This window comes from Myiozetetes cayanensis, unplaced genomic scaffold, assembly GCF_022539395.1.
Source record: "Myiozetetes cayanensis isolate MyiCay16 unplaced genomic scaffold, myiCay2020 scf3, whole genome shotgun sequence".
Lineage (NCBI taxonomy): Eukaryota > Metazoa > Chordata > Aves > Passeriformes > Tyrannidae > Myiozetetes > Myiozetetes cayanensis.
This window is the reverse complement of record NW_026087521.1, coordinates 57,447,477-57,468,093: the sequence shown is the minus strand read 5'-3', so window position 1 is coordinate 57,468,093 and position 20,617 is coordinate 57,447,477. Positions and strand designations below refer to the sequence as shown.

Genomic DNA, 20,617 nt, shown 5'->3' with positions numbered 1-20,617 from the left:
GGAGCGGGGGAGATGGAAGGAGAAAACGTTTTGAAACAGAATCTAGTTCTTTTTAGCTTTAAAATTAATTTGCATTGTCACTTCTTTACCCTCTCTCTCTCACACACACACACACACACACACACACACATTCACTCACATGGCTGCACACAGATACACTGTAACTTCCCAAGTCTCTCTCAAAGATTTTTACACCTGTTCTTACATTTTCACCCATGGAAACAAGAGGGTTTTTTATTGAAAAGCACCAACACGGTAGATGGGCCTTCCATATGAACTGCTGCATCCTAAAGCAGTGTGAAATACTCCGGTTCTTCTCCCCCTCTGCCCCGCTGAAGTTGCTGCTTTGCTGTACTGCATGCCTGTGCTACTCTTGGAAGCAGGTTGCTAGGACCTTTCACTAAAGCCAGATTTTTTTATGTTTCCTTCAGTAACATAACAGCCCTAATTCACAGTTCAGTCAGAACTAGTACCAGAAAGTTTATTTTTCGTCACATGTTGAGCACAGGTCTGTTAAGTCACGTCTCCCACTGGCCTTTGAAGTCCTGAGAGGGCTTCTTATGTGCTGTATTATATTCCTATGAATATAATAATAAAATAGAAATATTGGAAATAGAGAAGTAGTAAGTAGGGCAGGCATATGACAGTTTTTCCAGCTCTAGATCAGTAACGACAGTTGTCTCGTTCTAATTACAACTTGCTTGAGCCATAAGTTAGGTCTGAATTACCTTAGTGCACTCTTTCCTGATCTCTAAGATTTGGTTCTGTGGGCTGTCACTGATTTTCTTTGTCCCATGCAAATCTGGTATTTGGTAGAATGCTACCTGCCTACTGCGTTTTGTTTGATGGAGCTGTCTTTAGTTATGCCAGCGATAGAACACTTTTGAAAAAAGAAAATTTCCTTTAAACCTACAAGCTTACTAATTGAAAGTTACCAATTCTAACTATTTCTGTATGTGTTGATAGGTGTGGCTCTCCACAGTTTTGCCCGTTTTGTCCAGCATTTAAATGTTGTGCGATCATGTTGGTTTAACTTTTGATCATAAACTGTCTGTTTGGCATCTGAAAACAATTGGCTATTCCCGCTCCTGAAACAGTGTTATTAGTAATTGACTTTTTTTTTTTTTCCCCCTTCAAAGTTCAGAAGCAATCTATGAATAGGAGTCAAAGCATCCTAGTTATTTCCCATGACTTCTTTCATTTCTTCTATGTGTCTGTCTTTCTGTCTCTGCCTGCCCGTCTCTTTCTCTCTAACAGCCCCTTTGAACCAGCTGATGCGCTGTCTTCGGAAATACCAATCCCGGACTCCCAGTCCCCTCCTTCATTCTGTCCCCAGTGAAATAGTGTTTGATTTTGAGCCTGGCCCAGTGTTCAGAGGTAGTTGGGCTCTTCTTTCTTGTTTTCACCCAAACAAAATAAGTAAAACCACAGATGCTGTTTGTGCCTCACCCTCACACCGTGTGTATGTAAGTGTGTGAGTTTATCAAAACACCTCTGTTTTTTGCTTGGCCTGGCTGGAATGCTTTGAATGTGCTTTTCACACATACTCACTTTCACCTTTACACGCTTGAAAATTACTATAAATAAAGTCTGACTTAAATCTTCAAAAGCAAGGAATTTCATAGTTGAGGTTTTTCTGTGGACCTTAGCATAATTTTTCTAACCAAAGGTCCTTGGATTGCATTGCAGTGATTTTAAAGATAAAATTATGTCCTTAACTTAGAATTTCCTTGACTGTTCAGTTTAAGTCAGTTCAGTGCTATAACAGTTTTCTATATTTAATAGTTTTGTTTTGAGAAGTGATCTAGGAAATCAAATGTGAATTGCAAACATTTCCATTGATATCTTGTTAGGTCACAAGCTTTTCAAGTAATGTGTTTTGTCAACTTTGAACAAATACTTCATTTTGAGAATGTGCTGTTGACATCACATTGGTGTCCTAGATGCTTTAGACCATGTAGTTTTTATTTAGTGAGTAGATTTCCACTGAAACAGTATTTGTATCCTGTACTGTGTAAAATAAGACACTTAGATTTTCACATCATTGACCCTGGGGGTAATTCAGGCCTTAAGCTGTCAATGGATCTGTTGTATTGCACAAAATCCCCCAAAAATTCGGTGGGATTTTATATGCTGGAGAAACCAACTACTGAGTAACAGCATGAAATGTAAATTCTTGTGTTTATACATATACATGTCGAAATGGTCAGCTCAGTGCATGTAGTGTGGTTTTCAAATGCTACCATCTTGGCTGTTTCAAAGACTTTTGTTTCAGAATGTATCAAGAGCAGTTCACCTTATGAACTTGTAAAGTTCTTCCAGAAGTCTTTGTAAGAAGACAGGTGTTCCCAACAAGCAGACTGGCTACAGAATGGAATACGTTACATACAGCTTCAGAGTCCAAGCTGTTGACTTAAGTCCAACATTATCTGAAGTATTCTACTCTAATAACTTGGAAAACAGGCCATCTGGTATTATTATGAACAGATTAACTACAATGTTCTGCCATGTGCTGTAAGCATTTTTGGTGAAGGGTGAATATTGCGCTAGTGTTTCTATATTGTGGTATTTAAAATCAAGTAGGAGACTTTAGTTACGTCGAAAGAAAATGCATTCTAGTAGAGCTTTGCTATTGCAGAGAAAGTCTGTAACCCAGTAAACTTTTGGAAAGTTACTCATGTTCTGGAAACATCATACCCTTAATTTCATGTATGTGTGATGAATTACATAATAAATTTATGACAGTCTAGTGGCTGTAACATAAACACAAGTCCTTCCTTCAGGTCTTGTTAGGATGGACTTCCAACTGGTTATAATTGTAGTTAGGATGTCTAATATGCATCATTATTGTTGCTTTATCATATGGGACAGAGTTTACAGATGCTGAGTCCCATTTCTGATGTCTTTGTATGTCATTATTTTGTGCTTCCACTTCTAAAGTTATAAATTTTAGCTCAGTGAGGACAGTGGTGGATATGTTTAGTCTGATAAATTAGCGTGCACTGAATGGCTGAACTTGAGCAACAGTTTTAAAAGCCACAAAGTCAGTTTTTTAGCTCAAGTTGGTATTAGGAGGCACTTCTTGGTTAAGAAGGGGGTTGCTGAAAGAATATGAGGAGGAGTATTGTCTTCCACCACTTTCCAGAGCACTAATGTGAGAGAAAGCATTGTAATGTTAGAGGTCTTGTACAATGACATACATTGTTTAGCAGAGCAGCATGAATTTAATTAACAGTTGACCCTATTTCATGTCCTTTGCATTGGAAGGGTCAGCATAACCTTGTTACGAATAATTGTGGTGTATTTTAAAAAGCAGTGTCTAGCTGAAGTGCTCCATTTGTAAAGGGCCATTGGGGCTCTGAAACAACTCTCTTAGTGACATTTTCCTGCACAGATTTGTTTAGATAACATACAGGCTACAGATATACTGTTCTTTTTGTGTTTCATAGAATATGCTTCAAATAGCTAACTAAAGTACTTGTTATTTTTTAATCCTTTCTACAGTCTAATATTTATTTTTAAATAAGAGCTCTCTGCTAACAGATAGCTTTAAAACAGCCAAATGGTTTTCAGGTGGCACTTGGAGACTGAACTAGAAAACATTTCAATTATTTGCATTTAGTCTGTCTTGATTCCAAAATATAGTATTTCAGCTATTTGCTGGGTTTCTAAAAGCACAGCTACAAGAAATCTCTGAGGTAGATGCTGCTAACTAAAATGCTACTACTTTTCTGCTCAAAGAAACTGATGGAATTAAAAAAATACATTTTAAAATATTTTTTCTTACTTAAAAAGACATTGTCCTTCTGATAATTCATGAACAAGAGACTGGGGACTATCCATATAGGGATGTTTGCTATAGACTTGTCTCTTCCTGAGCTCTGAGACTTGAGTGCTAATCTAGTGTTAGGACAATATTCCTAGGATGTGTTTGTTCCCTCTTAACATTTGCATTGATGTTTGGAGATACTGCATCTTAAACACAGTTCTTGCACCTGATAATCAGTGCATTCTTGTAAACTGGACTCTTACAGATAAAATTATCCTGTTTCTGAAATTTAGGCTCAACCGCAGGTTTGTCTGCAACACCTCCCGCCTCTTTGCCTGGGTCACTAACCAATGTGAAAGCGTTACAGAAATCACCAGGACCCCAGCGGGAAAGGAAGTCATCCTCATCCTCAGAAGACAGAAATAGAATGGTAAGGAAAAGATCAGCTATTCTCATTTGTAGTGTGGGATATTCATAGTACAGAAATACTACACAGTTGTGGTCCTCTCACTTTTCTTTCATCCCAGCAATCTGAATTATTTTGAAGATGACTATGGTGATGATCAAGGACTTTAAACTAGAAATAATTGAGTGGGAGAACCACTTTAAAACCACTTTGAACCAATAAGTAATTGTGGGACTGAAATATAAATCACTTAATTAATTGACTAGACTCACTTTTACTCGCGTGCACCCAAATGTTTGGTGTGCTTCATATTGTAATGCCAGTTTCCCTTCACATAACAGCTTAACTTTTCCCACCATGATTCATAAACTTTGAAAGTAACAAATGTATGTAACACATTTTTATGTAACAATGCATAAAAATATCTGCATTTTTAAATTCACAATTTAACATTATGATTGAATAAGAATTGAAAAATAAATGTTACTTTCTTTTTGGGAATAGTTCCTTAATATTTTCTGGTTTTAATGCTGCCAGAAAGCTGTGGGAAATATTTAATGCCAGGAAATAATTTGGTATAGCTGTGTCCTGAGGTTTTATGTATGGCTGATTGGAAAAGTCAAAAACAATACCTGAAAAAAAAAGGCTTTTTAGAACTTTAATGATATGAAATGCTGATGCCAAATCTTTAACAAAGGAGCTGTTTTCACAGGCATTAATGCACTTGTTGTTTTTTTTCTACTCTTTATTGTTTTTGCACATATATAAAGAAAACTCTTGGTCGGCGAGATTCAAGTGACGATTGGGAGATACCAGATGGACAGATCACAGTTGGACAAAGAATAGGATCTGGATCATTTGGAACAGTCTACAAAGGAAAGTGGCATGGTATGTGGCCATCATGGCAAACAGTTGTTCTTCAGCAAGTCACGCTGCCTGCCAGGGGTCACCCAACTGGAATGTAATAGGGAGAGTCACTGAAGGGCCATAAATGTGGTTTTTTAATTAATAAGTAGTGTAAGGATTTCATATTGTTTAGAGACTCAACTCTTGCATGTAATTCTGAATTAAGGGATTGTTAGGCTAAACACAAAACAGTTATTAGGTCGAAATATCCATCCTGATGAATGAGGATTTCAGATGTGTATTTTAATAGCTTTGGCTTGGATAGGATTTCTCAGAGTAAAGTAAGAATAGTGTTTTTACATTTTACTGAGTATTTACTTATTTAAATATTGTAGTGATTTATTTCATGCAAGCTAGAAAACAGGGTACCTCACTATTTCTGATGCTCTATATAGCATTTTCTCATTAGAGGAATATGTATCAGTGGCACCTACTAAAAATTGCTGTTTTAAAGGTGATGTGGCAGTGAAGATGTTGAATGTTACGGCACCCACACCTCAACAGTTACAGGCTTTCAAAAATGAAGTAGGAGTGCTCAGGTAAGATTATTTTTAATGGCATAAAATAATGTGTGTAAATTTGTGCCTCATTAATCACTGAATTTTAGATTTCCATTAGAACACATTGGTCCTACTCCTCCGTGATGATACTTCAGGCAGAAAAAGTAACTATTTCTTTGTATCCCCTGCTAGTTCTTCCCTCCCTTGTAGGTGTTTGTCTGCACACCTGTGTTGTCAATATGTGTATGTCCAAACACTCAAGACAGAACTGGGTTTTGTTATTATCCTGCCCCCAGGGCACAGTCAAGCCTGAGTGTGAACTGTAGGCCTGACTTTCCTCTCATTCGCATTTTGAGATTGAAGGAGAGCACGCCAATTGTTGGTTTTCAGCTGCAGCACTGCCCATATGACTGTTGTTTAATAATTTCTATTTAGTAGCACTGATTTTTCTTTGAGATTTTTTTTAGTTATATTTCTCATAAAGTCACTTCTTGATTTTCTTTTCTCGTGTCTGCTGCTTGTAGTTTCTCAGAGGAGGTATTTGTTTTGAGTTCTACTCTTAAAAGAGGATCCATTAACACGATATGGTAGAATATTTATTGGGAAAGAACATTGCAACCAGGGACAATCTTGAGCATTGTCGAGCCTAATTCTGTTTTAAGAAACAAAATAGCAAGAAGGTTTTGGCCTCTGGCAACCTGATGTGTTGAGCTGGGTGCCTGTGCTGCAGAAACATCCCCAATAAGTTACATGGTGAAAAGGGGATGGTCAGCCTTTTTCCCAAGGAAAATGTTAGTTCCAAAAACTCTAAACTCTTAGCTGTGGAAGTAGAGGCTTTCTATGGTATGGTACTTTGGATATCTCTTCATTTTTTTGGACATAATTTTGACAGAACTTTGTGAAATCAAAAATCTTATATTTCATAGCTTGTCCAGATTTGTGGCAGCATTCCCATAGCTGGAGTCCAGCCTTTTCGGTTGTTGATCGTTTCAGCACTTAACGTAGTCAGTTGTTCTATCCTTTGACCCAGACAAGGCAGATTTACCTGTAGCTGTGCCTTTTCCATTATGCTGCATCATTTTTTGCAAGAATTTTTTGCCAAATTTGCAGGAAACTGCATATTTTTTGTTCCCTCAGGAGTTACTCTCAGCATCACTCAACAAATCCTCGAACCTGAAAAAGGCACAGTCACGTGGAGTAGAACTGTCCTATTCCGCATTGCTGTGAGGGCAAAGGTTCACACTCTGCGCTCCCATGTTAGTGTTTCATTGTAAGAAAACATAAAAGGGGTCTGCCATCTTCCACCACAGCATAGACTTCACAAGCTACCACAGGTTTTAAGCTTGGTCTGTCAGGTTTCACCAGCAGAGGGTTGACTGCCTTCGATAGTGTTGGAAGAAGACTGCCTTTATTTTTCCCCAGCCCCTGGGAAAGCTAGGAAATATTCCATAATTCCTAGGTGCCTCATCTTTGTAAAATCTCACTGGTATGTTTGGAGGTATGTGGTTCTTCCTGTCTGTCTGATGGCAGTAAGAACATGATTGACTTGTCCTAGAGGGTGAGGAAATCATTTCAGATTCCACAGTGGATTCTTCCAGGCCCTGAATCCACTGCGATATCTACCGAGCTAATCCTTTCTGCATTTGTTCATTGGCAAGTTTTTCTTTATGGAGTTGCTCCATCTTTGGAATAGGTTTGATTTAATCTGGTCAAATCTCTGTGATGAACTCCAGTTTCTCCCAAGTGCTGTTTGGAAACAAGTTCACATCATAACCTTGCTGAGGTACAGTTTTCATACCTATTTCCATCCTTTCTTATATGCTGGCTTCATAGAAAGTACAAATTCTTGTCAAAAAAAGCCCTAAATAAAACTGAAGACTTGTCAAGGAGATGTGTTGATGGTATCCAAACAAAAAAGTTGTCCTGAGACTAGAGCTTCATTTTGGATGTCTTCCTTATGGGCAGCAATGTCGTAGCTGGACTAAAGTCACACAAAAGCAGACCTGCCTGCAAACCATTTCTGTCCTTGGGGACATAGTGGAAACAGTATCTTCTGAGCAGTCCTGTGCTAAGGTGCTTGCTTGAGGGAAGCAAGTGCCTACCCCAGAGCAGTTGTTCCATGTTATTATGATCAGAAAGGCAATGTCTGGAATAATTCATTAAAATGAATCTAACAAGAGGTTACCATGTTATCTTAGTAAAACTTGAGATTGACCCAACTTCTGTTTGGAAATATATGTGTAAACTCTGGTAGATCTGCCTGGCTTTTGCCTGATTTCCTATTCATTTTTGTTCGTTTTTAAACAGGAAAACACGACATGTGAATATCCTGCTTTTCATGGGTTATTCGACAAAACCCCAGTTGGCTATTGTTACACAATGGTGTGAAGGGTCCAGCTTGTATCACCATCTACACATCATTGAGACCAAATTTGAAATGATCAAGCTAATTGATATTGCACGACAGACTGCACAAGGCATGGAGTGAGTATTGTGTTACTTGTCTGAAAATGAGCTCTGGGGCAATGTTTTCTTATCCCCTTCCCACTGTGGCTGACATTGGCAAATAAGGCCAGTTATCCGCTCGCTTTGTTGAGCCCAGGGTCCTGTCTCGATCATCAAAGCATTTGGTCAAGTGTTAATTATTCTGATGAGTAAAATAGACTTTGTGAGCTTTTTTTGGAACATAGCAAAATACAGTCTTAAATAGTAGAGTCTTTACAAACTTCACAATGCAGATAAGCTCGTGGTAGGAGGTAGAACGCAGTTTAAAAAGAAACACCCTGTGAATGAAAGGGCAGAATTCTGTAAGATATGCACAAGGCAGACAGCTCAACCCTGTTAGCTAAAAGAATCAGGAGGTTTTTTCCTTTAAATAACAGATTTCAATATTTGGAGAAAACATACCTGTATTGTTCTAAGGATTGTAAATAGTCTTTACTCACATAGAGGACCATTGAGTTAGAATTTACAAAACTAACCTAATAATGTGTGTCAAAATCAGGGCACTGCTGTAAGATCAGAGAGATACCCTCCAGCTGAAAAACCACTATGATGATTGCAGTTCATTGTGCCGTTTTTCTACTAAGTATTCCATTACATTTTCAGTCAAGAGGTGGGGAGGTGTTTGCAGCAACCAGCCTTAACCTTCTGTTAGCCTGCTCATCTCCCCAGGCCCCATCTGTAGGTAGTGGAGATGCAAAAGCTGTTTTATGAGCATGATTCAAAGCAGAGACATAAATTGGGGCCTTTCCAGGAGTTCTGTGCCAATCTCATTGACTAAACAAAGAGCCATGGGAGACTAGTTGCCTAATTTAGGCTGTATCTGTGCTGTGGGGCAAGTACTTTTCCTCTGTGTTCCCTGCCATCTCTTTATCCAGTCTGCAAAGGATCCACTTTTTTCCATTTCTGTAGTAAAAAGCAGTCAGCATACCTGAGTACACACTGAGACTGGGAAGCACATTTAAAAACACCTTACCTAAAGCTTTGAGTAGCCTGCAAAAGGTCTTGACAGTCACCATTAGGGCTGGGACATGGAACTTTCAGCACTGAATGTGAAAAAACTACTGAAGTTGGTTTTATTGTGGTTATTGAGTTAGAGTTGAAAAGCAGAAGTTGGAGCATAATTGTTCTTTCATTCAGCAGCAGCATCAGATTTGAGCTGGAAATCTAAGCTTTATTTTGTTTTTGGGGTTTTTTTTCCTCTGAATGTTGCAGGAACTCTCATGGGTAACTGAAGTTTTGCTACCTTGCAGTTTGAATATCTGCAGAATTTGTGTTTCAGTAATACAGTGAATTTTGAGTTGCTGATTAGTGAAATATTATTTAACCCACCTAATCTATGATATTCCTTTTCAGTTATTTGCATGCCAAATCAATCATCCACAGAGACCTCAAGAGTAATAGTATCCTTTCCCAGAGATGTAATTCTGGAATGTGACAACATTCCTGGTTTCTTTTTTATTTCTACCAAAGATTAACTTAATGATGTGAAAAGCTGTTCATGTGTGAATATTTGCCAAGTAGAAATTTCACTGAGTAATAGGGGTATTATCAATAATAAAAGGGGTAATATCAGTAACAGCAAAATAAGGGATACCTACGGCATCTGTTGATTTCATGGCAATAACACAGAAGGTTTTGGGGTTTTTTTGCATCCTTTGGTTTCTACATGTAATGAAATATTGTGCCAGTTCACTCATGAAATATTTTCAGCTTTTCTCATACTTGGCATTTCAAGAAAGTACTTGGCACTTCAAGAAAGCCACCTGGCCATGGTCTGTTCAGCACTGGCCCAGTCATTACTTATGTAACCCTTCAGTAGCATAATTCCTTATGCTGGCTGCTTAGAACACAAACATCTTCTTCAGTGGTGGTCAGTGGTAAAAACTGCCATGTGTATGTTGCAAAATTATAGCTGTTTTTTGTTGGTGTAGAAAGGACAGGACCAGCACTGCTTGTCTGTTTTCCCTTAACATTCCCTCCTTAGATATTTTTCTTCATGAAGACCTCACAGTAAAAATAGGTGATTTTGGTCTAGCTACAGTGAAATCACGATGGAGTGGATCCCAACAGTTTGAACAGTTGTCTGGATCTATTCTATGGATGGTATGTAAAGGGGAAGTGGTGAGTGGTGAGTTTATTTCAACAAATTTATTTGCCTTTGGCCTCAGTTTCTACAACCATCCCTCCAGCACACTGATGTGCACAAGCTATCTTAAGCTGGAAAAGACAAGCAGTAGTATGAAGTACTAAATGAATACTTTTCAATTGTACTTTAAGCATATGTTTTCCAGTAGTCAGCAAAAAAAAACGTTAGTGTCTTTGTCCTTTATTCTGAGGTTTAAACTGAAAAGAAAATGGGGGCTAAGGAAAAAGAGTGTAATTAGTCCAGTATTGAGGAGAAGGTGAGGAAAGCCATGCAAAACATCCTGCAAAGGAGTAGAGGAACTAGCTCAGCCAAAAGTAAGATGCTTTTAAGTCTTAAGGATTTGAGCATGGTTATTCCATACTACAGGCTCCTGTACAACTCCACTTTCTCCTTTTCTGCCTGGAAAAACCTAAAGCTCTGTTAGTTGGCATTATTTTCAGTGTTGTTATAGTCCTAGTTTCCAAATGTCTTCTGAGCCTGGACAAGGTCATTTTGTTCTGTCATAGAGGAATAAAGAGATCACCGAGCTAAAATAAAGCAATAGGTTTTGAGATTCATGTCAGCATCCACTCTGTATTAGCACCCAGTAACCTGTGAAGGCAAGAGTGGGCTTTGCACTTGTGCTCTGGACAGGTCCATGTTTTGTTCCTGGTATGTGAGGTGCAGTGTGATGGAAGGAAATGAAAACTAATTCTTCCCTTTTATGATACAGGCACCAGAAGTTATTAGGATGCAAGATAAAAACCCATATAGCTTTCAATCAGATGTGTATGCATTTGGGATTGTTCTTTATGAATTGATGACTGGACAGTTACCATACTCGAACATCAACAACAGGGACCAGGTAAGGAAAGGGATTGACTTCAGTCAGCTGTGGCCTGAAACAGAGATCGGGTTCAGCCTTGGGTAGTGCACTTTCTGATGTGTTGTGTGATTGATGTTTCCAGTTCTGATGTTGTGAGACATTTCTGTCTCAGCCACATAGCACCAATTTACTTCTCTAGAGGTAATTTTTGTGTTCTTTTTTACTTTAAGTATAGATTCTCAGCTTCTGAACTGGTTGCCAGGATACTTACTAGGGAGAGAGCAGGTTACTTAATAGTAATCTAGAATAGTTCTGCAAAGGCGAAATGGTCCTCTATGTATGTGTTCCATTATTCCTCTTTATTTCCTCCCCACCTCACACCTCCACTTGCTGCATGGAATAATAGTGCAGCTACAAGACAAACCAGAACAACAATCATCTCGCTGAATGTTTTATATTCATTTGGATCTTGAGAAATGCATGCACCATCTAACTGAAATTTGGAGATCAGCATTTCTCAAACCCTGCTTGATGGAGTATATGACTTTCCAGAGTGTGTGAATCCTGTAAGAAGATTACTTAATTGTGAACAAAAATTCCTTAAATCTTAATGATACCACACGCCTGTAATGTATCTCCGTGGGATAGGTGCTTTGGGAAGGCATACCTGGTTCATTATTTCTGTCTAATCTGAAAATAGTATCTGTCATCAAGGCCTTTGGTGTAAACTACTCTGTGTCTAAGCAGTGATGTATTTATGTTGCTTCTGTGTCCTCATCTCTTGTTTTTTCACTGTCAGTACTTGAGAACTGCAACCATAGCAACGTTCATCTGTGAATGCCATTTTATAAGGCTGCTTCCATATCTGCCAGAACACATCATCCCAATTCATCAAATTTGGAGTGACTCCTTCTTGTTAATTTTTTTTTTTTTTGTAATTTTGTTTTTGCCTTTTGAAAGAAGGGAGATGTCTGGATTCCTGGCCAGATGGATTCATCCTTCTAAAAACAGTATTTGACATTGTCTTGTCTTTACCTTCTGAGATTTGAAGGATGAACCCAGTGATGTAGGTGCTTACAATTAAGCGCTGAAACAAATTTTAAAATGCAGGTGAAACCACCATATACGATGTGATCTAATGTCTTGAGTTTTGGCACTCCTTGTCTGTTACGTCCAAAGTTGCAAATATTCAGCTACTACGACACAAGTAAGATTCTTAGTGAGCAAAGCATCATTCTTGTTACACCTCAGAGTTTCTCTCACCCTAACAGATTTTTCTAGACTGTTCTTGTAGTGATAAGCTCTTTTCTCTAGTTCAGAGTAAAAGCTTAATCCCTATGTTATTTGTAGAGAGAATACTTGAAACATAAATAATGAATTTTGAATGATTTCAGCTTGTGCAATTATTTAGAAAACATTAACACAGATCATGGTAAGTCTCATTGCAGCAGAGATAAGGGACAGAGTACATAAGTCTCTACTATGAAATGCTGCTCTGGCATGTGGGGATTTCTAAAGAAACCATATGGGAGTTTTATATTCCTCCTTGATGCCAGCACAGATGTGACTGAAGCAGAAAGCTGAAAAGGGACCAGGATTGTGTTAGTATAAATAACACGTATGGCATGCTTGAGATGTGAGGGGTTTCTGATGTTTTTTTTTCCCCCAGTGTCAAGATATGAAATAGTTACACTTCATTAGATAGAAGGTATGACACACCTGCTGGGTCTGCCTGAGTGTTCAGCAAAGGCAGTGATTACCTGCTGCAGCATGAATGACTCTTTGATTTGCTAGTTTGGAAGGGCTTTTTAGTGTCAGTGCAACTGCAGTACTCAAACCACATTGCATTTGACTTTGGCTTGACATGATGATGTTTGATGGAGTTTTTTATATATACAAGACACCATTAACCATATTTATGTTTTGTTTTCCTGCTTCCTGTGAGTTTGCTTTGGTTTATGCTTAAGTTTTATCCTTAGGCAAAATATAAGCCTTCCATGTTCAAAGAATTACTGTAAAAATACAAAACCTGTCTGTCTCCTCTTCTACAGAGGAGAGACAGTTTCTCTTCTTCTTTTGTGATTTTCTTGGGGGTGGAGAAGGTGATCAGATGTCAAGAATAAGCTTTTGTGTTGGAAAAGTATATGACAGAATTTATTCTTAAAAGCTAAAGGGTTTTAATATCCAAAGTCCGTGTATTTCTTAAAATACCTTTCTGAGTGAACTTGCTGTTGACTTATAAAACAGAATATTTCCTTTTACAGAATATTTATTTTTAGACATTCTGTTCCTGCCAAAGTTGCTTATTCTTGTTTTTGTCACAGTTTTTGACACTGAAGAACCATTCCTTGGATGGTTATTGCTATAAATGGTAACCATTTACTAGTGTTCAGGTTTCACAGAAATCTCTCCAAGGAGAAGGAGGAGGAGGAAAGATCTAATTTTTTCTCTGTACTGAATAGGTTAGCAAGCATTGCTCTAAGAAATCTGGCATTTTCAATACCAGATAATGTTTCCTGGGAGCAGAAAACTTTCTGCTGGAACTAAAATGTTCTTTCAAAATGTTCACATTTTTTTACTGTTTGTTTTATGGACTCATCTTCTTCCCCTTTCATCTTTTTTCCCCTTTAATAAAGATAATTTTTATGGTGGGACGAGGATATCTATCTCCAGACCTCAGCAAAGTACGGAGCAACTGTCCAAAAGCTATGAAGAGACTAATGGCAGAATGCTTAAAAAAGAAGAGAGATGAGAGACCCCTTTTTCCACAGGTGAGAAATGCTCCTCTTTAACTCTCAATAGACTTCAGAATTCAAAGTTACAAACTCACTGGCCAGTTCCAGATTTTTTTGATTAGTGTTACAGCATGACTTCCTGAGAGCGTCGGCTCAGTACCTGGTTAGTGCTGTTTAATTAGAAATGCTTATTTTAATTTTGAAACACAGGTATTAAAATGACCTGTGTATTTGCAAAAGCATTTATATATTGGAGAAAGTTTCAACTAGGAGATAGTGAAATTGATAATTATAGTTAGACACACAAATTAGAACTTCGTATATGTGCTCAGAAATCTTTATACCCCCCTTCTCGCTCTCCCCTGAGCTTTATGAAGGGAAACTGATAGTTTTGCCACAAAACTTGATTTTTATCGTGCCTGCTGAGGACAGTTTGGGTTCTAAAAGCTTGAGGGAGAGGGGGTGGGAATCTGACTTTTTCTGGTTTGAATGTAACCAAATAATTTTCAAAAAATAAGGAGCTCCCCCTGCTGACTTTTCAGTAAATGGTATTAAGCAAACTGCTGCCAGAGCTGGGTTTGTTTGCAGCGATGGCAGTACAGGTACTAGTGCTTGGGCAAGGAGCCAAATAAAAAGTGGCTGTATACACTGTACTTACAGAGGGAAATTAGTATGCCTTTGTAATGGGGGAAATTCCCAAACTGTCCTTTCCAACTTTTTCAGGATACAAACATCAAGCATGCAATGCAGTAATCAGTATTTTAAAAATTCTGTTTTAATTTGAGTTTAAGTATTTTTCTGTAGTTAATTGATGTTGTGCCTTTGGTTTTAAGAGGGAGGTGCAGTTTTGGAACAACAGGTTTGATCGTTTATTTTCTACCTGTTTTAGATTCTTGCCTCCATTGAGCTTCTGGCCCGGTCATTGCCAAAAATTCACCGCAGTGCATCTGAGCCCTCATTAAACCGGGCTGGCTTCCAGACAGAGGATTTTAGTCTATATGCTTGTGCTTCTCCAAAAACGCCCATCCAAGCAGGGGGATACGGTGGGTTTCCAGTGCACTGAAAGGAAATGTGAAAGCATGTGCCTGTGTGTCTGTGTGCTGGTGTGTTCCTGGGAGTGCAGCTCGGGTACCAGCTGTGTTTTTAAGGTTTACTGAGGGAAGGAAGACTCACTTGCCAACACCGGGCATTGAATGAATGTCCCAAGCACAAAGTCTGTGTTGGTAACGAGTGCCCTGGGAACAGCTGGCACGAGAGGAATTGTAACGTCACGTAAGAGACATGGGAAAAGTCACTTCAAAACAAGCAAAAATCTTCTTGAGGTCATGGGGTGTCGTTTCTGCCTAGTATATTGATTGGAATTAGTTACTCAGGAGTGTATTCGATTTTAATTACACGAGCTATGGTGGTGTGTTGTTTTGGTTGTAGTTTTTTTACTTCAGTTGAGGTCATTATATTTGAGCAATAAGTTTTAGATTCTTCAGTTAGTAATGCTGTTCATATGTGGGGAACAACTGAAAAAATAAACTGAGCTTCAAGGCTGAACACAGTCAAAACTTCTTGTGGTCAGCAGAAGTGAGCAGATACAACACAGAATCCAAAGAAAGCCCTGAATTACATGTGGCTCTTATTTTGAAACCTAAAGTTTAAAATAGTCCTGTTTAGAGAACATCTCTTCCTACAAAAGAGTGATGACAAGGGTTGTTATTTTTTACTTTTTTTTTTCCCCTAAATACTCTGACCTGCTATAGTTTAGACCATCTCAAAATGTTCTATTACAATGCAACACAGAAGAAATTCTGAATCTGCTTTTGCCAAACTGCAAGACTATTACTGGTAATGGTGCCTGTATCCTTCAATTAGCACGGATTTCAAATTTTTAAAAAAAAAAAAAATTTAAATCTCAAGCATGACCAAATACTTTGAAGAAAATGCTGCTTTACACCCATAATAGGAAAAGAAGATTTGAAAAAGCAGTTGTTTTCATGGAAATCAGTGTTATATCATGAATTCTGTTAAGATGAAAGGTTTTAATTATTTTAATATTGTTAAGAATACCACTGAACATGACAAATTGATTTTTTCACTTCCATATAGAAGCTGCTAGTTTGACTACAAGTAAATCAGCTAGACTGGGTGTCTAACTGAGGAAGCTAGACACCTTACTAAAATCCTACCAGCTCACTTTGGAGATTTTATTTTTCTCTGGAGCAGGTGAATCAGAGCAGTGGTTCGGGTTATATCAGTCTTTGATGTCAGATATGAAAACAAGATGTATTGACAGTGTTCTTGCGTATTTTTAGATGAATTACATGGTTTTACTTGGTTTAAAGAACTAAGCTGTTAATTTTCACAGATTCTTGCATCGGAATAAGCTATTGCTGCTCTTGTTAGGACTTCAGGGGCCAGGACTGTTCCTAGTGACTTTTTATTTACATACTTATGGAGAAGTTGCTACCAATAAGTTTTTGAAATAGATCAGGAATTCCAAAAAGTTGGTCTTTCAGATGTCTGACAACTGAGCCTTTTAAAATCGGAAGCAGATGTAGAGAACTGGAAGAGATATAGGCAGTTTCTACATTTTATGGCTGGATTCTAATAGGCTTTTTGGCTTCTGCTGTTGGAAAAATTGTTCTCATTTTCTTAGTCAAGAAAATTTAGCTGTTGAAATCTCCCTCTATGGAAATAGTTATATTGAATGAAAATCGTTACTGTTTTAGAAAATCTGTTTCCCATCTTTCTGGTGGCTTTACCTCATTTTGGCAGGCTTATCTTAAAATGCAAACAGGACTTAAGTGTTTTTCTCTCTCATTCTTTATTTTATATATTTACTCTAGACAATGAGGAGGAATGCTTCCTAAGCTTTGGGGTATTCAGTATAGGCTACAATGCCCATCTCATAGCAAGGGGATGCTACTGGGTCTCCTGCAGAGTCTAGAAATGTGCCATTCCACACAGAAAAGTCTTAACTACGTGAGGAGTTGCAGAGAGTACAGAACCATCATCACTGCCCCGCCCAGGCTTACTCTTTTTCAGATCTGCCAGATCAGTTCAAACAAGTTACTCCTTGCAGTGGTGTTATCCTCCTTGTTGTTAAGATTGTTCATCTGTGCTCTAGGAACTACAGTTATGGGGGAAAAATGCTGCCAACCTTAGACACACTTGGCTCCATTTCCTGCTGTGTGGCCAGTGCTTTCTTCCTGTGTCACCTGTTCTGACACAGTGAGCACCGTTTGAGCTCCATGGCCATAATGTGATTTTAGCTTTTCATTAAACCTTTTATGAAGCCGAAAAGGAGGCTGGGTTTTGTGGCTTATTAACTTTATCTGACATAAAAGCATTTAGAGTTTTAACTCATGTAATTTGTAATTGCTGCTTCAGTGAGATTTGGGACCGTCTGTAGGATGAAGATAACTAACTACACCTATGGGTTTGGGTCAGAGTTCTCAAAGGTGCGACTCTGCTATGTTGTTCAGAGACAGATACCTCTTGGTCCAGAAAACAGGTCTGTAAGAGCTCAGATTTTTCTGCAGGAGTAGTTTACAGTAGATGAGGTTCCTTTTCTCTTTACTTTCCTACAGCTTGGTATAGAAACAAAATCTGTCTTGGTAACTCCTAGAAGATACTCCAGATTTTTATTTAACCCCATGGATGGTATCTGTACAGAAGATCAGCAAAATATCCAACAGAAAACTACCTCTTTATCCTACTTTTTCTGTGTCCGTGAATGTAATACAGGCAAGGTGTTGGAATCTGGTGTTCCTCTTTGATAAGTCAGTTACTCTCTACTTCCAGGCACGAGCCTGGAAGGGAACCATTACTCTCCTTACGATTCTCCTGAGAAACATGGCATCTACCCCAGCATAAGGAGGACAGTTACAGTGTTGTGTATATACCTTAGTAACCTCGTGAATGCAGGTAACTTAGAAATTTGTGAGAGCAGAGAATGGTAGCTGCATCTTGAATCCCTCCAGGAATCAGGGGCAGCAGGTTCACTCAAAACATGCCCTTGTTTAGAGGCAACATGAAAGATCTTGATCATCTTTTTAGTACAAATTTTTTGAAAGTGTGCATTTAAAATAGCTTCCACTTGCTCTGCATAATACAAGCATGAAAGGACTGTAGCAGCTAACTTGAAAGAGCTTTGTAAGAAGTGTGTGTTTTCAGATGCTATCCATCCTTTGGAAAGGAATTGCTTTGTTACCAGTCAAAGCAAGTATCTGAAGTTCTGCTTGCTCAGAAGTACCTGAGATGTCTGGCTCACAGTGAATATAAATGTCTGGGGTTTTTTTTCACATAACAAGTGGCTAAGTACGTGGTTTCACAGTTTCATGGTAAACTGATCTCATTTGGAGCAGCCATGGCCTGCCTCCTTACCCTTGCACTGGCAGATGCTCTCCAATTCCATCAGTCTGTTCTGTGCAGTTGTGTGTGGGTTCCCCGAACAAAGCAGCTCTCCAAAAAGTGGTTAGAAAACTCTCCTTCCCCAACAGCCTGAGGTAGCATTTCCTACATCAGCTCCTTGAGCCATCCTGCCTTAAGGACAGATAGTGCTGGTGTGGCACAGCGGGCAGGTGACTGCTCTACAGCCCAGGTCAAGAGGGAGCGTGGGACCTCAATAGTCCCAGTTTGGATTAGCATTGCCCATTGCAGAACTGTGTCCAAAGGACTTAGCAAGGCAGTCAGGACAGGGCACACTGGGTCGTGTTCCTAAAGCTGTCTTCACTCTGCCCGTTCATTGCTCTCAGGTAAGGCCTTCCTGGCCTGCTAGAAAATTATGAATTCACATTTCGCATTACTTCATTTATCTGTCTGCATTTTAGCCTCAGGAAGAGTTTGCCTGGGTTCTCTCCCCTGCTTCTGCAGGTGGGTTTTCTTCTGGGAGCTAAAAGAACCAGCTGCAGATATTTTATGTCTTCAGAATAGAAAGGGTGACATAGAATACTTCAGCTATTCCTCAGAAAGTCCTATTGACACCTAGATGAAGGATTCCTTTACATGGATAGGTATAACCATTTACATTCCTCATCTAGGGAAAGCTGCTATTGGCATCCGCATTTTATGCACGTTCAATCAACATAATCCTGTTATTAGATGAACATGTTACTTTTTTTGGCCTCCTATTGATTTGAGATCAGATTAACACCAGAATTTTGAAAGGCAAGATTTAGCATTAGCTTGTCAAAGAAAATGTGTTTTGCTAAGGTTTTATTTAAAAGGCAGGAAAGTCTGAAAACTACCTTTTTAAAGGTACCATACTGTCTGAAATACTTCTTGACTTCTGATCCCATTTTTCCATTGCCCTTTTCCAATTAAAGGTTTATCTTTTATCTTCTGAAATCCCCATATGACTATTAAAATCTGAATTATAACTGGAAATGGGCAGAAGGACAAGATGAGTAATGAGGGAGCCATCTCTTGTGTATAAATTGATCTTTAAGCAGCAATTTAGAAAGGCAGAATGAAAAATAAATTAAGTAGAGCATGTTTTGAAGGTGTAGCTAGGCATGAATGTCATTCTTAAAAATTGGCCTCACAAGCAATACTTGATGACTTTTTTGTCCTCTTAAAAGAAAAAATATACAAAACTTGGGATGTTTCTAGAAGATACTGTGAAGAGAGTTGGGAGATCAGTGAAATGTAGCAGAAAGCAGCAAGAAAAAAAGGATCAAATACTTAGAGTATTTTAGAGCAAGAGTTTTATCTGTTGGTGGAACTTGTAAAATAGGCAATTAGATCCATCGTGAAGCTTTTATTCCTTTGCTGTTGTAACTTTAAACCTGCCACCACAGTCCATAAAGACACATAGAGGTTCAGGTCTTTCACTGCCTTCTGTGCCAGCCCCTTTACTTTAGACCTTGGGTGTACTCCCTTCTCATTTCTTAGGACACACGGAGCACTCTCCCTGCTTTCTTCAAGTTCCCATAGAACTGGATCAGCTGCTCCTCCCAGGCCTTTTAGATGCCTTTTCTTTTCCCTCCTCATGCAGACTGCTGATGACTCTTGTGGTTCTCTTCCTTATAGAGCAAGACATTCCATGATAAGCCTAAAATTTTGGTTACAGGGATGTTTCTGTTTTGTTTCCAATATTCAGAATAAGAATCTTATGGCAAAACAAAGTCGACAATACATTCACTCTTGAAAAGATGGAAGAACACCAAGATAGGGAGCAGTTGTTTGGATGTAGTGGCAGTCAACATGCTCCTGTTGAACAAAACAAAGGGTCTCTTATGCCTGCTTATCACTCCTTCATTATTAGAAAAGCTCTGAGAAGTACTGTCAAGAAAGTGGCATAAACTAACCCAAAATTCATAAAGAACCCAACACAGGGAAGTTACGTGTCTGCTGCTTTTTCTCTTCCTCCTGAGTCCTTTTGATTCTGCAGAGTTGGACGCTCCTCACTAAAAATCCTAAAGTATACAATTTCTTTGTGGGTGGCAGGAAATTCTTTTTGCTAAATTATAAGATTGGGAGGATTAGTGGTAGATACAACTTCTATTCAATCTTCTGGGAAACTCCTTAAAGACTTTGGGCAGCAGTTTTACTCTGTGCCATAGTTCCTTTCAGAAATGGGACTACTGGTCTGTCTCACAGTATGGTGACACTGAATAAATTATGGAGAATTTCAGGAGGTCATCACATATGAAAGCACTGCATATAATTATTTTTTATTCAGTAATTCTGAAGGAAGCACGTAGTTGCTTTATTTGTTGCGCTCCCTGTTAGTGAGGTCTAATTTCTGCTCTGGGATTGAGTAGATAATCTCCCCTTTCTTATTTTTCTCTCAGTAGGTTGCTATGTTGGTCTCTAAACCAGATCGTAGCATTCTTCAATACTGTTTTATA

General features: G+C 38.7%; 1 protein-coding gene across 2 annotated transcripts in view; it reads left to right on the top strand.

The window, feature by feature from the left end:
- BRAF (B-Raf proto-oncogene, serine/threonine kinase) overlaps positions 1–20,617 on the top strand; it is an 86,362-nt gene that overhangs the window by 56,508 nt on the left and 9,237 nt on the right. Inside the window, exons 10-19 of one of the 2 annotated variants that reach the window (XM_050325476.1) lie at positions 1,258–1,377; positions 4,063–4,199; positions 4,946–5,063; positions 5,536–5,620; positions 7,889–8,065; positions 9,440–9,486; positions 10,071–10,189; positions 10,945–11,076; positions 13,674–13,808; positions 14,662–14,815. In XM_050325476.1, coding sequence (XP_050181433.1) covers positions 1,258–1,377; positions 4,063–4,199; positions 4,946–5,063; positions 5,536–5,620; positions 7,889–8,065; positions 9,440–9,486; positions 10,071–10,189; positions 10,945–11,076; positions 13,674–13,808; positions 14,662–14,815 — 1,224 coding nt within the window. The remainder of the gene's footprint in view (positions 1–1,257; positions 1,378–4,062; positions 4,200–4,945; positions 5,064–5,535; positions 5,621–7,888; positions 8,066–9,439; positions 9,487–10,070; positions 10,190–10,944; positions 11,077–13,673; positions 13,809–14,661; positions 14,816–20,617) is intronic. The other variant, XM_050325475.1, reaches the window with a different exon arrangement.